Source organism: Phoxinus phoxinus (genome assembly GCF_949152265.1).
Source record: "Phoxinus phoxinus genome assembly, chromosome: 12".
NCBI classification, from domain to species: domain Eukaryota; kingdom Metazoa; phylum Chordata; class Actinopteri; order Cypriniformes; family Leuciscidae; genus Phoxinus; species Phoxinus phoxinus.
In genome coordinates this window covers 12,696,201-12,718,955 of record NC_136887.1, presented here as the reverse complement: position 1 = coordinate 12,718,955, position 22,755 = coordinate 12,696,201, and the positions used below count along the sequence as shown (strand labels likewise).

The following is a 22,755-nucleotide window of genomic DNA, read 5'->3' as shown; positions in this document are numbered from 1 at the left end:
TTAGATACTAAGTAGTTATAACTAAGTTCATACTTTAGATACTATGTAGTTATAATATTGACTTGAGATACCAGTATTCATAACTAACGAATGATCATCCTGGCATCAGCGCAAAAACAGCTTTACATTATGAAACACACTAGTCATTACATCATTATTACTCTGGAAATATGTGGCAAAACTCCTCAAAACTACACCGCTCCCATTAAAATCAACAAAGCTGCCTACACTGGAAGCAGTCGCTTGCTTTTGCAGAGTAGATTATAGTTTTCAGCTCAGTCTGGGAATTTATTAATTACACCAGGCATAAACCAGTTGTATAAACGATATAGCTGAATCACTCCAAAAAACACACAAAAAACCACCACATGATCCAGCCCCACTGGCTATACTTTCAAACAATGTTTATTTGAACGTTATAGATCAATATCTTGCCTCAAAGACTTCCACTGCAAGTGCATTACTGCAAAAAATATTTAATTATTACAAGCTGTATAAGCGCTATATAAATCATCTGATAATCACAGAATTGTACTGAGCCCTGAACATTATTTAATGCAGGTTCAGTTAACTCATGAACTGTTAAAACATACTATCCTCTTCTCGTGTATTTAATGAATCGCTGAGTTTTCGCCAACATTTATCAGTTAACTCGCACCTTAAGGCTATCCATGTACTGTATGTTATGTGGCATCATGTACTGTACTGTATTTCTGCTAGGCCTCTGCTACAGTATGTTAATAACAAGGCAGTCTGGGAACACAGACATACTGTATCTTGCGTGTGTGCGCTCCAGTGGAGAAGTCAGACAGATTGGCACTCATGCAGAAGAGCCCCATTCTTTGTGAATTCATTAGCTCTGGTCAGGACCTCAGGGGACCGTTGGTTTTGGCAAGTGAAGCACAAAGTATGCGTCACGTATGCGATCCGAGCACTTTGGCCACATTGAATAAGCTGGCTAATCATGCCTGTGCCATAAAACGGCCACTCATGCATTGATCCGGTAGGAAAATTTATGGAAAATCCATGATTTGTTCACAAAAAGTTTAACTCACTTCCAATTAACCATTAAACTAAAGTAACTAGTTTTATTACTTTAATATAACATTCCAGACACCAGGAGACAGAAAAATGCTATCTAACGAGTAATGACACACCCTAAGATCTGTGATAGCAATTATCGTCACACCTTACAAATGCGTGGTACAACTTGTTCTCTAAACAACCCTTGGTAACACTTTACAATAAGGATTCATTTGATAACATTAGATAATGTATTATCTAACATAAACTACCCATGAGCAATACATTTAACTGAATTTGTTCTTTGTACACGTTGTTATTGTAAACACAGCTGTTCATTGTTTGTTCATTTTACTTCATAGTGTATTAACTAATGCTACACAACTTTTGATTTTAAAAATGTATTAGTAAATGTTGAGATTAACATTAGCAAAGATTAATAAATGCTGTAGAAGTGAGGTTCAATATTAGTTCATGTTGTTAACTAATGTAACCTTATTGTAAAGTGTTACCCTGGCCTTTACTTTAAAGTCACCATGAAATCTAGATTGACTATTCTTATTTTTTTTATGGAATATTGCAGTATTTGTTGTAAATTATTTATCCGTGCACATCATGTTTTATTTATTTATGTGCTCGTAATCTTTGATCAGAATAACTTCCCCTCCCTCTTGCAACATCATCTCTATGTGTTTACTAGTGTGAGGGCGGGGCAACCTGTCACTCACATGAGATCCACCAATAGCAAACCACAATCATCCAATCAATTCTCAATGGACAAAATCAAGCCCCGCCCCACAGTTGTTCTTGTTCGAGAGGCCGTTTCACTCCGATATACATCACAATAGGGAATCAACTTCTGTTTCATGCCGACTTTAATGTGATTTAGGAAAGTCAAAATCTTCTTAATAAATAGCTGGTCAATTTTGCCACTGCAATATATTTTCTCTAAAACCAACGGGGCATATTGTCTCCTTGTAAAAGAGCGCAAGGACAGAACAAGGTGAAAACCATCTCCGCACATCCACCACAGTCAAATCAATTCTGAGCCACGGTAAGAGGACAGCTGGCAAAAGAACCTGTCAGAGGACACAATCTATGATGAATGAGGAATATCGCAACTTGCACCGGTGAAAACCTCAAAAACCTATTGAAAAAGAAAATAAAAGAGGGAAAAATAGAGGTTGGGAGAGGCACAGAGCATAAGAAAGATGCCCCTGAGAAAGATTACGCTGCTTTAGACACACACTGCTGCTGCCGCCTCCCTCCCTGCCAGCACACACACACACACACACACACACACACTGCAGCGTGGCGAATGGGTAAACTCCCTCACATAGCCTATCTTGAAGGGAAGAGTGTGCACGGATAACATTTCCCTAAATAAATTCAGTGTGACTGAACGCATCCTATTAAACTTGGCTGCAATCGGGGAGCGCAGAAGCAAGAGAATTTTATTAAAACACCCGCTGAGACCTAACAGTCCATTATTAGATCAAAGTCCATTAACAGATTGTATCTATGGAATATCTACATGGTGAATGCCAGAGAACAGGCATCGATTCCATTAAGATTATTCTCTGTCTTGAGGTCTTGGCGCTGTGATTCCAGTCAAACAACAGCAGACACAATTCTACAGGATCCTAAAAGCGCTCGATGTTCTGCAACTACAGACAAAACAGACACGAAACATGACCAAAGTAGACTGCACACATCATAACCACTTCATAAACAAAAATGATACATAAATATATTACATTAAATCAATACAAATTAAACACACCTAAAACTGATTAGCAATGAAATTAGACTACTGCCACTGACTGAAGGGTTTTGAACACGGATTTGCTAAACTGGGCAAATTAGCATGCGAGCGCAATAACAAAAAAGCGCTGATGGGACTGGAAAGTTCTGTGCGTGATCTACTGACGACGCGCAAATTAAAGAACACACAGGCATTTCCATAATGGGGGGGGGGGGGGTTAAATAATGGCGCAAATACCAGTAATTTGACTAGCGCAAACCTTAGTATGATTACCTTGCTTGATTCATTTAAATATTAATCTCCTCCCATAAATTTTGCATCTGAAAGGGGAACTCCTTAAAATACATATGCAATAAGGTCAGCCACAAAAAAAATAACCCTGTCCAAACCTTTTCAGCGCTCATTTTTCACTGCGTGTCTTACTGAAAATCCGGGCCGTAGCAAAAAGAGGGTTTGCACTGAGTAAGCTGCGAGTAAATCTGGCCCTAAATACTTTGAGGAAGTTGATATGTGGTGTGACAAGCTAAATTTCCTCTACATCTACTGTAAAAAGATTTTTGCAATTCATGTATAATTATTATTCGTGCCATTTTTATGACCTCATATATTAATTGGGACTATATGAAGCTAAACTCATTTGTCACACCACAGGGTAGAATGATTAAAAGTTGTGAACAACATTACAGCGTTGAAATTACTGTTCCTCATGCATCGTATTACGGAGTCCCTAAGGGGACATGGTGGTGGGGGAAGAAAATATGAAATGGGAGGAAAAATAATAAGTCAATCAATGCTTTTTTTTTCGCATTGGCTAAATATCATTTTGACATAAAATCTTGATTTTTAAATAAAGGTTCATTACTTGTAACTTGTTAATTACTTTTAGAACTAGGCTTAACAATATTCATTAAAAAATATTTATGAATTTATGAAAATAAATAAGGTGGAACTAACTATTACTAATAATAAAGATGAATGAGCTGCAGTTTAGACATTGAGGGATGTAAATGTCAAGCACATTCACAGCCCAATTCGATTTTTATATATTATTATAGGAAATAAATAGAAACATTTGCTAATTTACTTGTAATAGAACAAAATGTAAAAATATTAAAAGAGGACACTACTGGCCCTCTTTTAAAAAGCTAAACTTTTACAGAATATATAAATGACTTTTGATATAATTCTTAAGAATAATTTTTTTAAGTGTCATTAATGTAAAGTACTAAATCAACTATTCTATTTAATATTGAATTTTGACAATTTATTTCAATAATTGAGTAACCAATGACAGGCCAAGCAGAATCCTAGTAAAAGAGATTAATCTGAAAGGTAAATTTATTCTGAACAGGCATATGAATATTTACATATTGAATTGCCTGTGTGATTGAAGATAAGTCATAATAGCAACACTATGAAATATGCAAATTTAGCGATTTCTTTCAGCTAACCTATACGTTGTGTACTTGTAATGAAAGCAAAGATGTCTGAAAAGTAGCTACAACTAATTAATGGAAATACTAAATATTAATCCTATTAATTACAATAATTATTCAAATTAAAAATAATAACACTAGGAGCAACATGCCTTCTGGATTTCTATGTCCATTCTGCGGGTCATCTTACCCCCAAGGGTCGAACTTTTATCTTTTTACTTCAAAATTAAAACTAGAATTTTTACTCCACAAATCTAAAAACATGTGTTCACAAATACAAAATAGACATGTTAATAAATGTTATATTCAACATAATACAATGTCACTATTTTCCAGAGACACAAAATTAGATCAATTAACGTTAAATCCATTACATCAATTTGTGCCATCCACGGTCGGGGGACCTTCAATCCTTCAAGTTATAAAAGATAGACATATTCAATTGCAGGATCAAGGATCATATATTCATCAAATTCGCGTATTAATGCATGACTGGATTCCTGCCTTTCCCCTGCATCTCCAACACGGAATCCCTTATAAAACCCTTAAAGTTGTATAGATATTGTTGGGTTTTTATTTACCACGTCCTAATTCCAGCTTCAGTAAGTTATCTCACTTGTTGCCGCTGTTTAAAGGGAATAATGATTCATTTAAAATTTTAAGAGACTGTGAACACACTTACTCATAGTAACCCGAACTCTGCCACAGTGTTGACAACTACGTTCACGTTAAGTGCCCTTAAATGCAAGTCAAGTGTGTTAGCTAATAAGAAAGCCTCTCCAAAGCCAGTCCACAGCCGCGTTCATCTGCCTGACAGAAATAAAAAGCGCAAATGGAAACAGGGCTCTGTCAGCGCGGTTTGACAAGCACACGCACCCAGGCCAGCTCAAAGAGAAAAGCAAAACAATCACAAACCTTGCATCATCGCCCGCTTTGAAGGCTAAAGTCCCTGTATGTGCCCGGGATTCGGGTAAAACATGCTACGAAAATGTGTCCAATCAGCGCCGTGTGACCAGTGAGGCAGCCAATCAGGGCAGGATGCGCTTGGACGCGAACCAATCATATCGAGACTCATTGCTCTAGCGGTCACCGAAGGGGTGGGGGAGGGTTCACTCGCATGCTCGTGCAGGAAAGAGAAATGTGAGCGCGATGTGGGGTGAAAGTGAGAGTGGAGGAGGTGAAGGGTGAGGAAAGGGAAAAACTTTTTCTTTTTTATAAAATAGCGGATCGAACTAAATACAACTGTGTTTTAATAGTAAGGTTAGCAAATCTATATATTGTATTTATTGTAGTTATATTGCACTTTGTTTGTACTTCAGTGATGCTTTTTATCAAGTCTGGTGAAGTATGGCAGTGAAAAATAAATGAGACAATACCTATGGACAATACACGACCCACTACTTTTCCTACCATTAGTTAAAATAGCAACATTTCCATTTTGAAATAATGAAGTATGAAGGGATCGATAGCCTACACTTAAAGGTACAATATGTAAGATTTTTGTGATAAAATATTCAAAACCACTTGCACAGTGAGTGTGATATTTCATGCAGTTCCAAAAGTTCCCAAGGATTTGTAAATCCATAGAAATTCCAGTTTTAAATAATGGCTTGTACCATGTCATTGTCGCTTATCAGTTACGTAACATCTGCGCTATCATCGGTTTCCGCTTGTAGAAACCATAGATATATAGATACCTCATTAGTGGCTGTTTCAATGGGCCGCTATAAGCCGCTGGGATCTGTTTATATACACATGTATATATATAATTATATCTCGCACGCCGCTGTTGTGTCGTTCAGTCATCATGGTTCATGATTATTGATTGGGAGTACAGAAAATAAAATAAAAATTCAACGTAGATCAACTGAGGCAAGCAGGCTTTGGGACAAAAACAGAGAAATAAAACAATGGTCAATATCGGCGTGGCGTTTTCGAGATGGAGAGAGCTTCGTGACAAACTTGGACTTGATCTGTCCACAGAGACTCCGCTCTCGCATGTGTTTTAATGGAAAGGTTAGCAAATCTATATATTTTTGCAGTTTTTTATTGACAAGATTATGACTGTTAGAGCTAATATTGTTCACCCTTCTGCTGATACGTCTTCTTTCTCTGTATGTTCCTTTGTTTTTAATCAGTTTGAGCCAGTGTCTCTTGCTTGTTTAAAAGACATCATTGACAAAATGAATCCATCTGTTTGTCCCACAGACATTGTTTCCCCAGATTTCCTAAAAAAGGTTTTTGAAACCCTTGGCCCTACAATACTTTTGATTGTAAATAGTAGTCTTATTCATGGAGTTGTACCCTTACATTTTAAACACGCAATAGTGGAACCACTGATGAAAAAAACAAACCTGGATTCATCGGTTCTTGCTAATTTTAGGCCCATTTCGAAACTCCCGTTTCTTTCTAAAGTATTGGAAAAAGTGGTTTTTAAACAATTACTATCCTTTCTAGACTTGCATGGTTTGCAAGAAATTTATCAATCTGGTTTTAAATCACTTCACAGCACAGAAACTGCCCTGTTAAAAGTTTATAATGATTTATTATTGGCCACTGACACAGGTAACTATGCTGTTCTTATGCTATTAGATCTTACTGCTGCTTTTGACACCTTAGATCACAATGTACTGCTCTCTCGTCTTGAGCATTATGTTGGTGTAAAGGGTACCGCATTACAATGGTTTAGATCATATCTGGGTGAAAGAACTTTCTCGGTACGTCTTGGGGAATTTGTGTCTTCCACTGCATCTCTTGCATGTGGAGTCCCTCAGGGGTCCATTCTCTGACCCATTTTATTTTCTTTATATATATTACCTTTAGGGTCCATATTTAGGAAACATGGCATCTCCTTTCACTGTTATGCAGATGATTCGCAACTCTATCTGCCTTTGAAACGAAACAATGCAAACTCTATAGCACCTTTGTTGAGATGTCTTGAGGATATCAAAGCCTGGATGGCCTCCAATTTCTTAAAGTTTAATGAAGATAAAACTGAAATCATTTTGTTTCGACCTGGTGGTACCATCAATACCCCTGATGTAGATCTTGGCAACTTAAAGTCATATGTGAAGCCCGTTGTAAAAAACCTAGGTGTTTTAATGGACGGTGACTTTAAACTAGATAAACAGATTAATTTGGTAATAAATCATGTTTTTATCAGTTAAGGCAATTATCTAAAGTCAAGTCTTTTGTATCTTTTACTGATTTTGAGAAGGTCATCCACGCTTTTATATCATCCCGCCTGGACTATTGTAATAGTCTATATGTAGGCATTGGTGAGGCATCTCTAACACGTTTGCAGAGGGTACAAAATGCGGCAGCACGTCTATTAACAAGGACACGCAAACAGGATCACATTACACCTATATTAGCTTCCCTTCACTGGTTGCCAGTTCGTTTTAGAATTGATTTTAAGATCTTACTCTTAGTTTTTAAATCATTAAATAATACTGCTCCTAAATACCTCTCAGATCTATTACAGCCATATGTTCCATCCAGAGCACTTAGATCTGCTGGGCAACTGCTTTTGGTTTCTCCCAATGCTAGATTAAAGAGCAGAGGTGACCGTGCCTTTGCAGTGATGGCCCCGAAACTCTGGAATAATTTACCTTTGTACATTAGGCAGGCACCTTCACTTGCAGTTTTTAAATCACATTTAAAAACATATTTGTATGGTACTGCATATAACACAGTATGAGAGTTACTTGTTACTTGTCGTTTTTTGCTTTGTTGTTTTTTCTGTATGTACAGCACCTTGGTGAACACCTGCTGTTGTAAAAAGGTGCTCTATAAATAAACTTTGATTTGATTTGATTTGATATATATTATTTATTGTAGTTATATTGCACTTTGTTTGTACTTCAGTGATGCTTTTTATCAAGTCTGGCAGTGAAATTAAATACAGCCTATGTGTTGCACAAAAATATTTAGCCATTACTTGCGAATACTGTGGGTTTGTTCAAATGTACTTTTAGTATGATTGTGTTAAATGTGTAAAACTGCGCAGCATTAACCCACCAAATCATTTGACAAATGGTCACATATCAACAGGCTTGCAGAAAATTAATTACGATGACATAAAATAGTGTGATCAAACGTTCAGGTAATACAAAAACAAAATTATTAGCTGATTTATAATTTATATGATTCGTGAATTCCACACATCTTTGCATGGTGAAAACAACATCTCCCATCGTTCCACTCTCCTTCGTAACATCATCAAGCTTCGTCTTTGTTATTGTTTTGAAAATGCGACCTCTGGTGGCGAAAAAATTTACAGATTGTACCTTTAAGTGCTAATGTAATATACAGCTTATATATATGTACCCCCTTAAACCCAACTGTACTCAGACCATAACTCAATACTTCATAGGCCTATATAATTAAATATTACAGGTCTACTGGCATTTTATAAATGTTTTATAAGATTTCACAGATGTGTGTGTACATCTACATGGAGGCCTACATTTAATGGAGGCCTACATTTTGTCAGCATTGTCAGCTACAGTATTTCAAAAATAACATCCGCATAATCAAAGCTATAAGGTCTTGACAACTCACTTACAATGAGGTCAGTAAGGTGCTTGTGAGTTTTATAGTTTTCCATGCTTATATTTTGTCAGAAAACTTTTTAATTTCTTATGTGACACGTTTTGTCCTCGGTTTTGTACATAAGGTGAAATTAAATTGAAGTTTCAATAGTCTTTTCTTCCATTTTGTGATGTATATCCGAGTGAAAGGGCCTCTCAAACAAGAACAAATGTAGGGCGGGACTTGATTTTGACCATGGGGAATTGATTGCATTGTTGTGGTTTGCTATTATAGTGATGTCATGTGAGTGACAGGCAAGGGTGTAGATTTGGTTTGAACATTGGGGGGGTTTTCATGTGATCATGGTATAAATATTGGGGGGGGGGGGGGGTTGTAATGCATAGATTTAAATATTGGGGGGGTTATGTCCCCCCCAACCCCCCCACAAATTACGCCCCTGGTGACAGGATGTCCCGCCCTCATGGCAGTAAACACAGTTGCGAGATGGAAGAAAAGTTATTGTGATTAAAGACTAGGATAAAGAAATGAAATAAATAAATAAAATGTGCACGGATAAATCATTTATAATAAATAATAAATACTAGTCAATTTTGATTTTATGGTGACTTTATCAGTGAGGCGTTTCAGCTTGATATGTTTGTTCTCACACCAATATTTAAAACAATCAAATATATTTTTATTTTAATATTAAAAAGATTTAAACTCCAATGTTATTCTGCTGTTTGGTCGTTCTATAAACCTAAATATTTGGGAAACACTTGAAAATCTGAAATAGCAACTATTTCATTATTACAATCTCTGTTGAAGTGTTCAGTTAGATCCAAGTACACTGTATAAAGAACCAGACCTCATATAATCAGAATAAGAAGCCTGTGCAATAAGTGCCGGTCCTCTGTGCTTCCGTGTCACTTCTCACGTGAGCTTGTGAACATGCTGACATTTACACCAAACATGAACTCATGAACGCGCATAGCGATGGTTACCGGTAAATAAGTTTAAAATATTAGTATTTGTCTCGCCTATCATTTTCGATTCATCCACTGGAGTTATGTTTCCTTCATGTTTATTTTGCGTGTTTTTTAAAGGGTCAACTTTTATGTAACTATACTGCATTATATGCACTCACAGAGATGGAGTAAATAATGAGAGAATTCTTATTTTTGGGTAGAGGATCCTTCAAGAGAAATCTGTCATCAATTAGTCTCATGTCCTTCCAAACCCATAAGACTTCTGTTCATCTTTGAAACATGAACAAAGATATTTTTAAGCACGTTTGAGCGATTCATTCTCTAAATAATTAATATATCATACATATATCATAGACTTCAGTTAAGCACATTCTGCTTTGACATCACAATCAAGTTGAATTGTGGGATATAGAGCTACTTTAAGTGTACATCGCAGCGATTCAACGTTACCTCAGTCAAAATCGCGGGGACGAGGGTCTGTGCATATAAACTTCCCTCGTCCACTTCACGAAGTGGAACACGCTTCAAAATGGCGGCCGGTATGTGCTAGACATGTCTATTCCTCCAGCATTTATCTAGAGACACGAATATTACGCGAGTACGTGTCTAAAAGTGGAGTGGGACGAATGCCATTGGGTGTTTCTCAAACGGAAGGCTGCATTCTACGAAGAATTAAAGATTAAAGATTCTTCGTTTCACGTCCTTCATTCGGCCAGTTTTGAAGGATGCATCGGGATAGACCAACGCTACTTTTGCGTCATCGAAGGGTAACGCCCCTTTTTGGGGGAAAACAAACGGATTCCCCTGAGAACAGAACTCGCTCTAGATCGGCAAAGTTTCTTAAAAAGCAAAAATGGCACAAACATACACACTCTCTTTGCCGGCCGAGGACCGTCAGCGGTATTTACAGAGTAAGTAGCCTATTTTTTTTGTGTCATTAACGTTAACACACTTACAGTATGACAAACTAGACGATGAGGCCATGTCAAAAGGAGTCGGTGGTTTACTTGGATCATATTTCACTTGATTTATTTTAAGCTATTGACATAGTTTTGTTATCGACTGGCTATACTAACGTTAGTTAGAAAGACGAAGCTGTTAGCAGCTAACGTTAAAGTTACGTGATTAGCTCTCACTAGGCACGCTACCTTGGCTGTTAACTGATTTTACTGTTGAAATAGTGGCAGGCTAGGACTAAAGTGGACTTGGCTGGTTTCTACTTGTGTCACTAATTCAACCCCCCAAACTATCTGTATTTAACATGAAGTAGTGTACTTGCTAGTTAACGTTACTGGCTTTAATTTCGTTTTCATACCAACTAAACTGCAGCTAGCAGCTTCATCTTTCTAACGTTAACTAGTAACAACGTTAGCTAACGTTAGTCGACAACAAAACTATGTCAATAGCTTAAATCAAGTGAGTAAACCACCGACTCCTCTAGACATCGTCTAGTTTGTCATACTGTGAGTGGTTAATGACAAAAAAATAGGCTAACGTTATTTGGTGATTCCACGAGACATGAGATGTCTGAAACTCTGAATAGTCCATATTTGGCCACTGCGTGGGGTCATTAATCCAGTTTTCGACCATTTCAAAGGGACACCTCTGTATCCCCATATCCAGTAGCTTCTTTAAATACCACTCACGGTCCTCGGCCGGCAAAGAGTGTGTATATTTGTGCCATTTTTGCTGTCAAGAAACTTATTAGAGCGAGCTTCTGTTCTCAGGGGAATCCGTTTGTCTTCCCCCAAAAAGGGGCGTTACCCTTCGATGACGCAAAAGTAGCGTTGGTCTGCTGCCTTAAATGCACCCACAATCCTTTGCATACATTCCAATTCACAAAAAATAAACTGATGGCAAACGAGTCGGTACTGAGCTCGTCTGAGTTTATTATGAAATGTAAGACAAAAATAATATTTTCGGATATGAAAGCATAGATGTTTTCTTTTGTTTTGCAGTAAATTAATCACTAAACTGACAATAATGTAGGCTAAGCCAATGGGAGACCGCAGACAGCTGTCATTCACTGTATTGCATTAATAAGCCAGTTAAAGATTTGTAATACAAAGTATTTTTTCAAAATTAAGTTTTAATAGTATTTTCGTGCCGTGACCGTGGCCGTGTGGGTAGGCAGGAACATGTGTGATGTAGCCATACGCTCTAAAAAAAATAGGCTCTTCTCTTACTTGACCTTCTCATTCTAGCGTTTAATCGCTAGGAAGGGCGCAGTCTCGGTAGGATGCAGCCTTCCGTTTGAGAAATAACGTAACCGTCAAACACTAGCGCGTGTTTATAGAAAAATAATGGAAAAGTAGCGTAACGTTAGTGGAATGGGATAACCGCGTTCTGTGTGAACGGCCCCTTAAAACGACACGAGGGTGAGGAAATATAGTGACATAATTTTTATTGTCTGGATGAGCTTACTAACCCTTTCAGGAGGACACATCTATGCAACGCCACACTAGGAGGCAGTAATGTCCAGTCTAGCTTCATTGCCGCAGCGAAGACCAACGCCGAGAAGAAGACAAACAAACGCTCCACAGTTTCCCCAAAGCAAGATGGCGGTGCAGGAGACAGCAGCTCAACTCTCTATGGCCCTAAAGGTGCAAGAATACCCAACTTTAAAGGTCTGTCAAGCCTTTTCTCTCAATAATGTAATCGTGCAACTGAACAGATTCTCTATAGCTCTATATGACCCTCATAACCGATCATCAAAACGGAAATGATCGATCAGATGAAAGTATGTGGCTGCATTTAGACAGTTAACTGGTTAGCTCTAGGGCTAGGCAACTTAGCAAAACAAGTCTCACACAAACACATCTCACTGGAGTGATCGCAAGCAGCCGAGCTGTGACATCGGCTGTGTACAGTTATAAACCGATGGATATTTAAAAGAGAGCAATAAGTCGAATAATGTCATCGCTGATCCGTGACACTCTTGGGTTCCGACAGTCGTGTTGTTTTATTAGGCAGGCGCAGTATTATCCCATCACAGGTTTGTCCACTAGACTAGTGCAACCAATGCAGAATTACGAGAACCATTAGCGAGGTGGAGAGTGACACGAATCGTAATCGGTTGTTTAGCTAGCCTATTTTATAATCGAGTACTGGTGAGATAATTTCGTTTTGAACGCTGTCGTTATGATCTAACGTTAGACACAGCATGATATTCGTGTCTCTAGATAAATGCTAGAGGAATAGGCACATGCCAATGGTGACCACAGCTCGGTATGCAAGCGATTTATGCACCATATTTGGATCATATTGCATCGTGTTGCGTTGATCAGTGGCAGATCTTAGCAGGTTATAGCTCAGGTGTTCTCGATGAGGGGCTTATTATTTAATGGTTGGAAAACAGCACCTTTGTTCTCTGCGTCACGGGGTTTTCCCGATTGATAGCGTCGATTTGTCTGAATCCATGCGTTAATCGATTCCTTTTATTGTTTCATGATGAGTTGAATGCTTTGTAACGTGATTTAGTTCATTGATCTCCTGTAAAATGACGCCTGTTTATGTACACGCACACTGAATGTCAATAATATATGGTCTTCACTGCTGTGTCAAGGGCATATTGCATCTGAGCTTGTCTTGCAGCATTGGGAATGATTTCCAGTGCCTTCTTAATCATTGCATCATGGTCTAACCATGTAAACTAGTCACTATTGTTATTCGTGTGCAAAATCTTAGGACACATTGGATGAATGAATGAATTAACTAGCTCTTTTAGTAAGGCACTGATTCTTATAATATTTTAGAGGGTCAAAGATCATTCAAATATACACATTCAAACAAGCAAATTGTGTAACAGAATAGAGCTCTAAATGGATACATCTTTTTTTGTTATGTAAGTTTTTAATTATGAGTTTAAGTAATAGGCATAATTGAACATTAGTTTATCGTCTATTGTTTGATAAAGAAATCAATATCTTAAAATTGTTGATTGAAATGTAAGATGATTTATGAATCATTCAAGCGAAACTGAAACTAAATCCAGCGTCAGGCTCACGGCATGTAGCCTCCCTCTCTCATTCGGCACAAATCCAACTGTTTCCATATTCGCAAAGTATTTGAATGCTAAACTATTATTTATTACGCAAGCTAGGCTTTGTACTTCACTCGTGTTTGTGACCGTTGTAATGTACGGTTTTAAAGTCCCAATGAAATCAAAATGGAAGTTTTTTTGTGTTTTAGTATAAATATGTTAGACTTACTGTTATCTATAAGCTAGTGCGCTCCAAAACAATGACACAATTCACATAAGATAGCCTATAAGCATTCAAAAGTTTGTCTCTCACTTCCGACAATACGGATCAATGATTGTGATGGCATCACTCTGTCTGCACTTCAGCTTTTCATCAGATTTTCTGTCCAATCAAATGCGCTCTAGAATCTGAAGCTCCACCCCCAACATTATCAGTCACTTCAGTTCACACGTTTACTTTTTTCTACATGATGAGTGATACATAGTGCACTATATAGGATATAGGGAACGATTCAGACAGTGTAAATGCTTTCTATTGGTGTGAATGAAGTCTGGTTTCACGATAGTGTCACTGAACCGCCGCGGTGAGCACACAGTCTGCTTCGGTCCAGAGATACGAGAGCACAGAGCAGATCATATACGACAGTCGGTGCAGACCACAAAACATATCGGACCCATTTGAATTCTGCACAGAATGCTGTATTTTAAAGCGATATGAAGGAGATTAGGAGGAAACTGGAACTGTGGCTTTACCAAACTGAACTCAACAGCTCTGGCCGAGCTGTGATATAAACGAAACGCCATTGGCTATTTAAAAAGGGGAGGAGCTACGCTATGCCCCGCCCTGTCTTCCTGTTTCAGTGGAAATTACAACAAAACATTGAATAATGCTGTGCGATTCAATGCACTTCAGTGGTCCTTTAATTATGGGTTTAAGTTATAGGCATGCATGAATGAACTGTAGTCTATATTCTATTGTTTGATAATGAAATAAATCCATATCTTAAAATTGTTTATTGAAATGAAATATTTGATTCTGTATAATTTTGTTTTTGGCTTAGTCGTGTGCTGATTTATGCATCAGTGCTTTTTTTTTTCCAGTAGTTTGCATGAATTATGGCCTGCATTGAGGACCTTTCACTTCTCTCACTGCCAAAAATAAGGTTGCACCTTGTAATCCAACAAAGGTTATAGCTTCAATAATAGCATTGACTGATGTAGGGAGTTTATCTACTCTAAAACATCTGTACGTGAATAGAGCACTGCGAATGTTGATACTACTTATCTGCCCTGGTTGTAAGGTGACAGATGGCCTGATCAAAATAAACTGGCGGATCCTGAGAGATAAGGTTGAAGTTTTCTGCATCTCTGCCTCTTCCAGAGCTGTTCATTCTGGCCTAATGATCAATCATGTCCATCTTTATGACCTTTCTCTCAAATGGACAGCTAAAAAAAAACAGACATCTGGAACTAACTAGGCCTACTTATTTAGCTAATGCTGAAACTCTGGACATTTCACTGCTTAAATCACTGGATATAAATGATACTAGAATGTAATTTATTGGATGAAGCCGGTGAACTAAACCTTTAGTGATTCCAGAGAGTGAGAAATGTAATGATGTATGAGGTGCTTTTTGAATTATTGTTGTGAAGATTAATATTACCAAGCAACATACAAAGATGTTGATGTATTTGCTGAAATTGTGCCTACTAATGAAAGTCTGTTGTTTATTCACCTCAACAGGTTCCTTATGAAACCTTGAACAAGCGCTTCCGAGCAGCTCAAAAGAACATAGACCGGGAGACCAGTCACGTGACGATGGTGGTGGCAGAGCTGGAGAAAACGCTCAGTAACTTTCCAGTGGTGGATACGGTAGTCTCTCTCCTGGATGGGGTGGTTGAGAAGCTCAGCGCCCTCAAGAGAAAGGTATGCTAATGCGTCATGTTGAATTAGTTCAGTTTTACTGCATTTGTTCCTGATTCACACTTTCAGGGTTTCTTATCTGACAGGCAGCCGAGTCTATCCAAGCAGAAGATGAGAGCGCCAAGTTATGCAAGCGACGCATAGAGCACCTGAAGGAACATAGCAGCGACCAGCCGGCCAGCGCCAACGTTTGGAAGAAGAAGCGCATGGACCGCATGATGGTGGAACACTTACTACGATGTGGCTATTACAACACCGCAGTCAAGCTAGCCAGACAAAGTGGGATTGAGGTGCGTCTCCACTTTTCCTGCGTGTCGTGTAAGAGGTTTGAGCTGGTTCTCATATGGTTGTGTTTTGTCTTTGTAGGATTTGGTGAACATAGAAATGTTTCTTACTGCAAAAGAGGTTGAAGAATCTCTTGAACGCCAGGAAACGGCTACCTGTCTGGCTTGGTGCCACGATAACAAGTCTCGCTTACGGAAAATGAAAGTAAGATGCTGGGTTCGGTTTTCTCCCAGTTGCTGTATTCAAACACGTACTTGCGTTTTAACCGTCATTACGGAGCCACAGTATGTTTCTGGTTATAGTCCTTGCAGTCTGGTGTTTTCATTTCAGAGATGTTTTGTCACGTAGCCTGAAGGCGATGCAATTTGAAAGGTAAAGTTTATTCAGTTTTATTGAAATATGTTCCTGTTCCCAGAGCTGTTTGGAGTTCAGTTTAAGGATCCAGGAATTTATTGAACTCATTCGACAAAACAAACGAATGGACGCAGTAAGGTATGAGACAAATACTAGGACTTCATGGCCAGAGTGCCATTTTAACTGAATTTCTGTCATTTATTGTTAAACATGAATATAGATCATAAGTATTTGTTGATGTTATTAAATAAACACGAATCTCATTTTAGACATGCACGCAAACACTTCAGCCAGGCAGAAGGAGGGCAGTTGGATGAGGTACGGCAAGTGATGGGCATGCTGGCGTTTCCCTCAGATACGCACATCTCACCATATAAGGTAAATGACATTTCTGCACCTAAATTATCTGAAACTGTTCTGATATCGATCGGTTATTGTTTCTGACAGCAGGTACAAGTTCAGTGGTCTGCAACCTTTTTTTTTTTGTCTTTCCTCCCAGGATCTTTTGGATCCAGCTCGCTGGAAAATGCTGATCCAGCAATTCAGATATGACAACTACAGATTACACCAGCTGGGGAACAACTCTGTGTTTACCATTACCCTGCAGGCAGGGCTGTCCGCCATCAAAACCCCGTATCCTCTCTGCAGTAACATTCATCATCCTTAGTGTTTTCAGGTTGCATGTCCAGCAGGTCATTTATTCAACTGATTCTGAGTAATGGGCGATAGTATTTTTGGCTAGATGACAAAAGGTCATTGTTTTTAAATGACTGTAAATCAGGGGTCTCCAACACGTCGCTCGCGAGCTACCAGTACGCTCGTGGCCTGATCGGAGGGAGCTCGCCAAGGGGCCCGTTCACATATCGCGCGCTCGAGTTCGTTTTAAAATGCAAGCTCATTTTTTCCAGACAGAGCGAGATGAAAAAATCGCAACTTTTCAGAACGGCACAAGCGCACCTCAGGTCATGTGACAAGAACCAACCAATCAGCTTCACCCTTTCCGTAACAACATTGAAAGCTCAGTCAACATGAAGGATGGGGGTACACTCAAACACTATGGGTGTTTTATTCTTCTCAGTAAATACATTTTACAGAGCTACAGCAAGCTTTTTTCGGTGGTGGAAATCCATTAGCTACTAAAACTTCTTTGTCGTTGTGGAGAGCGCAGTGCATTGTTGCATAGCAACGACAGACGCCACGGGAAAATCGGACCTAATTTTACTATTATTAATAATAAAAGATAAGCTAATGTGCATTGTAAATCTCAGTAATTAATCTATTTTGACTCATTCTTTTTATAAAAATGATTTAAAGGCTAAAATATGTCAGGTTTTTATAAACCTTTTTTGTCAAAACTTATTTGAACTTGTACATGGTAGTAGATAACATGTTGCAAGACACTCCTTTAAAATCTGGCCATCATTTTTAATGTTGTTATTTTAATGTTTATGTAAACAAAAAGTGCATATTGATACAAATTTTGCTATTTGCTGGTTTTCCCGACAACTTGGTGAAGTGATTTCATTGTGTAGAATTACTTTTTAAACAGGATTCTGTGATAACAGTGATAATTTTGGTCACTATAATCATGAAATAAAAATGTTCATGCCATTTCATCTCTAGTTTTTATCAACTAAATCAACTATAATTATGTGTTTTTACAGTATAATATGCAAAGACATGTAAGGGTGACTTATACAGACCTACAAAAACTATTTTAGGTCTAAAACTATTTAACAGTTGAAAACAGTTGGGAAGTTGTTAATATGATAGTTATGATACATTATTTAAGATATATAAGTATTGTATTACATGAGTAGCTCTCGGCCACTTTCATTTTTAAAGACTAGCTCTCGAATGAAAAAAGGTTGGAGACCCCTGGTGTAAATGGTACTCCGTTGGTTTAGTAGTCTAACTGAATAGTTGTTGACCTTAATTCCAAGTTTACAGGCAGTGTTATAAAGAGGATGGCACTTCCAAAAACCCAGACTGCCCTGTCTGCAGCAAGTCGCTGAACAAATTGGCTCAACCTCTTCCCATGGCCCACTGTGCAAACTCAAGGCTGGTGTGCAAAATCTCTGGCGAGGTCATGAATGAGAACAACCCACCCATGATGCTGCCTAATGGCTATGTTTATGGATACAATGTGAGTTTTGAAGCTAGTTTTGTGTCATTTTTCTATTCCGTGTATATATGATATAATTGTTCTATGCCAGGGCTGCACAATGAATCCAGATAAAACCGACATTCAAACCGCGATTATCAAATTTCAAAGGCTGCGATTTAATTTAAATATCTGCGCTGTGTATTTCAGTGTAAAGCACGGCACTGCGTTCTTACCGGTGTTTTCTGCATCTCAGGGCTACTTAAGTTAGTTTGGGTTACTGCACAGGGCTTTCACACTGCTTTTCACAACGTTTGCTGCGGTCCGAGCGCTATTGTTCCCGGCGTTGGTCTGGTTTCACACTCAACTTGATTCTATCGAACAATGGTGTGTTTGCGTGATTATTACGTCATCGCAAACGTGCACGGCGCATGATAGAAACAGAACGCGGGTCAATATATTGTGTTTTTTATTAATTCGGTGCTATTATGCGCAGTTGAGTGAACAACACGGACCTGCTGCTTGCAAACGGACTCTTTTGAGGAGACTCATTTGTGGATTTCCAAATTTGTTGCCCTGATTCCACGCGCTCTCGCTCGTATCCAAAGTAAATCATCAACACTATCATCCCTTACATGTGTTTAACTAAATGCATCATAATCAGCTAAAACGCATGCGCGGGTTACTTTACTTCCAGAACAAGTGCGCTCCCGAGTCCGTGTTGCTTTCACATTCACGCGAACCGCGGCACGGTTCGGGAGCAACCAAACTCAGACCACCCCCGGTAGTCTCGGGTTCGGTACCCCAGTGCGCACCCGGGTCCGCATAACAGCGTTCACATTAGTGATTTTTCATGCGAACCCTGCCCCATTCTGAACTAAACTGCCAGTGTGAAAGCCCCATAAAACATGTATGCATTTAGGAATACAGCATGTGCCAGTCATCTTCCTATACTTGAAATGAGAAACACTTTGAGAAATGAGAAACAGCTTTAAGGCCTTCCTGCGGTTTTGCGTCAAGTAATAAAAGTTTGGTGGTTTAAGACCAAATTAAGACCATAAATATTAGTTTTGTAATTCTACTATTGTAATGTCATGTAAAATAAAATGATTATTATTCTATTTTTTATTTATATCATTTTTTATTTTACAGTGAAATATTACTTTTAATAATTGTATTTAGTTTTTTGTAGAAGTAATAATATAAACATATAAATATAATAAAAAATTGTTGGCCCTACAAAATAATTGTGCCCCTTTACAAACAAGCACCTGGATATATATATATATTTTTTTTTTTAAAGAAAAGTCACAATTTGATATTATTTCCCCAAATTGTGCAGCCCAATACTATGTTGTTAGCAATGCTGTATATATAGTGATTAACATTTCCTTGCCTCTGGTTTTCAGTCTCTCTTGTCCATTCGTCAAGATGACAAGGTGATATGCCCCAGGACCAAAGAGGTTTTCAACTTTTCCCAGGCCGAGAAGGTTTATATTATGTGATGCGAGCTCCTCTAAACCTCTGGAACGTTACTTTGCGGAGCCATCATAGGCCGGGTGAATCTCGTGTTGACATCGTTCGTCCAAGGGTGTCAATCCTGCGGCCCTTGTTCCGTGCAAGTGAAATTCATTGACAGTATGCCCTTGTCCTCAACCGGCCTACAAGACCTTTTCTGAACTGATTGTTCAGAATCACAATGGAGTTATTCTGCTGCGAAACAGACTAATGTGACGAGGGAGTTTTTTTTTGTGTGTGGTGTTTTTAAAATGGTTGATAGTCTGGCATTTATTTAACTTTTCAATAGTGTAAAACAAACCATCACAACTCCATATCAATTTATCTCAAAGGAGCTTCTGCCTTGTAGTGTGTTAACAAAATGAATAATTCATTTGTTTTTTGAACAAGGACACCCATTTAGGTCATTATTTTTTAGATAGATTGTGAGTAGGTAGTTGTAGAGTACACTCTGATGCCTTGCTTTTGCACCTGTGAAATCTGTGACATGCATTTATGTTAATATTATATTTTGACTGACATCCTCAGTTTATGAGGTAACATGCTAAAAAAAGCTGTAGCATTTATAGCAATACTGCTCCGATGTACAGACCAGAAAGACACGACGGTGTTCTTTAGTGTCAGGCTTTTTGTTAAAGAATCACATTAGTTTACACAGTACATAAAATTGAAACTTATATCATCATTTATCAAATAAAACTTTCTGTGTATGACCAAAGTCCTTTAAGGACAAGTATGCAAGATTGAATTCTGATGGATATGCTTACATTTGGAGGAGACTTTTATTTTTATTTTTTTAACTAATAGTATGTTGTGTTATACAAAACAATATCATATGTTGTTGTTAACATCATGCTGCATTTAGTGCCGTTTTGTGACCTAAAGGATCAATTGTAAAATAGTAAAGCAGTTTTTTTTGGATTTCAGGGTAGATTCAAATCTTGCACAGTTTATTACATATACTGAAGTTTGTTGGGATTTCCCCCCCATCATCAAAATTTGCAGTCTATCCATCCTTGACACCCTCATTTTGTGATTTTAAGATCTTACGTGAGGTTTCTTCTGCTGCAAAACGAATTAATATGGACCTTTTCAAATACATAGGCTAGTTTTACATTAGAATTTCCAAATACATTGTAAGTAACGTATGTATATACAGTCGTTTTGAGCACAATTTGCAGAGCAGGATGTTGGGAAATGAAGGTTTTGATAATGTTCCCCATGAACACAACCCCAGAAAGTCTCAGGTTTCACAGGACCAACAGCAGGTAACCAATGGAGGGGGGGGGCTGTCAATGAAAATCCCCTCTGATATTTTAGTTTCACTTAAATGTGCACCAACATCTCTTCCTGTTGGAAATGATTCTCCAAGTATGTGTTTAACTGTAATTGTGGAAAGACTTGCTTAGAAACTGTGCATGCGTGTGTATTTTGGTAGGGTAGATGGGTTGTTCGTGTCGAATTGCCAATAAAGATTGATTTGATTATATTGTCATTGTCTGCCTGAAAAAAGAGGTTGAACTCCCAATGGGGAAAACTAAGATTTAGATATAGACACGCCTGATGATGGCTGTACATAAATACCTTTAATTAAATAAATACACGTAAATATACAAATTCAGAGAGTAAAAAGTAGTCATGATTACTATACCAGATAACCAATCCAAATAAAGTTTGTTCTGGATCCTCTTTGACAGGTTCACTCCAAATTATCGGCTTCTGTAAAGTTTGATGTTTCACTTTCATCTGTAATGATAAAACACTCGTTCCAGAGGTTAGTGGCACAATATACACGCAAAGTGGACAGTGTAGGACCTAAAAACAACAAATATGAAACATAAAGTGCAGTCACCATCACCCATACTAGACACATGAATACGAAACCGTTCATATTCAAGGTTCTGTCAGGACCACTATCGTCAAATATGATTGACAATTATCATACAGTTTGGATTGGCTGTATGGTTCCGTTCTGGGAGCCGGGAGAGCAGCAATAACTCCCCTTGGGGTAAACCGAACAGAATCAATATGAATGTATGCTAATTAGGGCTGTAACGATACAGCAAACCCACGATTCGGTTCGTATCCCGATTTCTGACCCACGATTCGATACAAACCGCGATTCTTGCGAGGAGGGAGGATTTTAAAAGCCAAATAAATAAATAGCTAAAGCTATAACTCTGTTTTCTTGTAACAAAATACTTTTGAAAAACAAACAGAACTATACTCCATTGTGGAGATGATTCGAGCATGTTAAAAATTATTCTGAGGTAACCGAGGCTTACTGTCTGTGCTGTAAACCACAAATAATATATTGCCTATTCCGCATGACCCGCATCTCAAGCGCAGGAATAACGCTTGCCACAGAGTGAACGCGCCTATATAGAGAAATGCACACTTCCTACGAATTAGCCTAAGCCGCCATTTCTTTATGTTTTGAATTAACGTTAAATCAAGTAAAAGTATTTCAAGCTTTCTAAGTTTCGATTCGTTTATGAGGTGAGCTCCAGTTCACGCGCGCGCCGGTGCCACACACACACACACACACACACATACAAGCAAACACCGCGCGCTTTGCTCACTTGCTCTGGTGTTTGCTTGTGTGTGTGTGTGTGTGTGTGTGTGTGCTCGCGCGCGCGCGTGTGTGCGTGTGGGGGAGAGCGCGATTTTTGAATAATAATCAAATGATACCCAGCGATCTTCGAATATTATTTTTGCTTGAAATTCCCATACCTAATATGTAAAAGACCCCGTCACAGCCATAGGATCTATTCTGGGCGAGAAAGATAAGTCTGGGAAGGGGTGTGTCGATCGCGATCTGCCTTCTCACACCGCGACACAG

General features: G+C 38.4%; 2 protein-coding genes across 12 annotated transcripts in view; one reads left to right on the top strand and one right to left on the bottom strand.

Annotated features, from left to right (window-relative positions):
- ctbp1 (C-terminal binding protein 1) overlaps positions 1-12,343 on the bottom strand; it is a 43,598-nt gene extending 31,255 nt beyond the window's left edge. The window contains exon 1 of one of the 9 annotated variants that reach the window (XM_079631403.1): positions 12,175-12,343. Coding sequence is in view for 4 of the 9 variants with exons in the window: in XM_079631394.1 (XP_079487520.1) it covers positions 5,140-5,149 (10 nt within the window). In the remaining 5 variants the exon portion in view is untranslated. Of the gene's footprint in view, positions 1-4,906; positions 5,275-12,174 lie in introns of those variants that run through there. The other 8 variants (XM_079631397.1, XM_079631394.1, XM_079631396.1 and 5 more) reach the window with 8 other exon arrangements.
- Positions 10,172-21,135, top strand: maea (macrophage erythroblast attacher, E3 ubiquitin ligase). Of its 3 annotated transcripts, none has more exons than XM_079631405.1 (10): positions 10,172-10,285; positions 12,183-12,373; positions 15,473-15,655; positions 15,739-15,942; positions 16,019-16,141; positions 16,353-16,429; positions 16,561-16,669; positions 16,791-16,924; positions 18,242-18,437; positions 19,805-21,135. In XM_079631405.1, the coding sequence occupies exons 2-10, from the start codon at positions 12,221-12,223 to the stop codon at positions 19,898-19,900; spliced, it is 1,275 nt and encodes a 424-aa protein (XP_079487531.1). In that variant the 5' UTR covers positions 10,172-10,285; positions 12,183-12,220; the 3' UTR covers positions 19,901-21,135. The 3 variants fall into 3 exon arrangements, with proteins under 3 accessions (XP_079487531.1, XP_079487532.1, XP_079487530.1); XM_079631406.1 differs by lacking the exon at positions 10,172-10,285 and adding an exon at positions 11,575-11,645; XM_079631404.1 differs by lacking the exon at positions 10,172-10,285 and having other exon boundaries at positions 12,229-12,373.
- The last annotated feature ends 1,620 nt before the right edge of the window (positions 21,136-22,755 follow it).

What these genes read in the sequence shown, in the direction of transcription:
- maea (XM_079631405.1), top strand. Translation starts at nt 12,221, where the DNA reads ATGTCCAGTCTAGCTTCATTGCCGCAGCGAAGACCAACGCCGAGAAGA. An exon ending in CGCACATCTCACCATATAAG is followed by an intron (nt 16,670 to 16,790) that starts GTAAATGACATT and finishes CTTTCCTCCCAG; the next exon opens with GATCTTTTGGATCCAGCTCG. An exon ending in CTGTCCGCCATCAAAACCCC is followed by an intron (nt 16,925 to 18,241) that starts GTATCCTCTCTG and finishes CCAAGTTTACAG; the next exon opens with GCAGTGTTATAAAGAGGATG.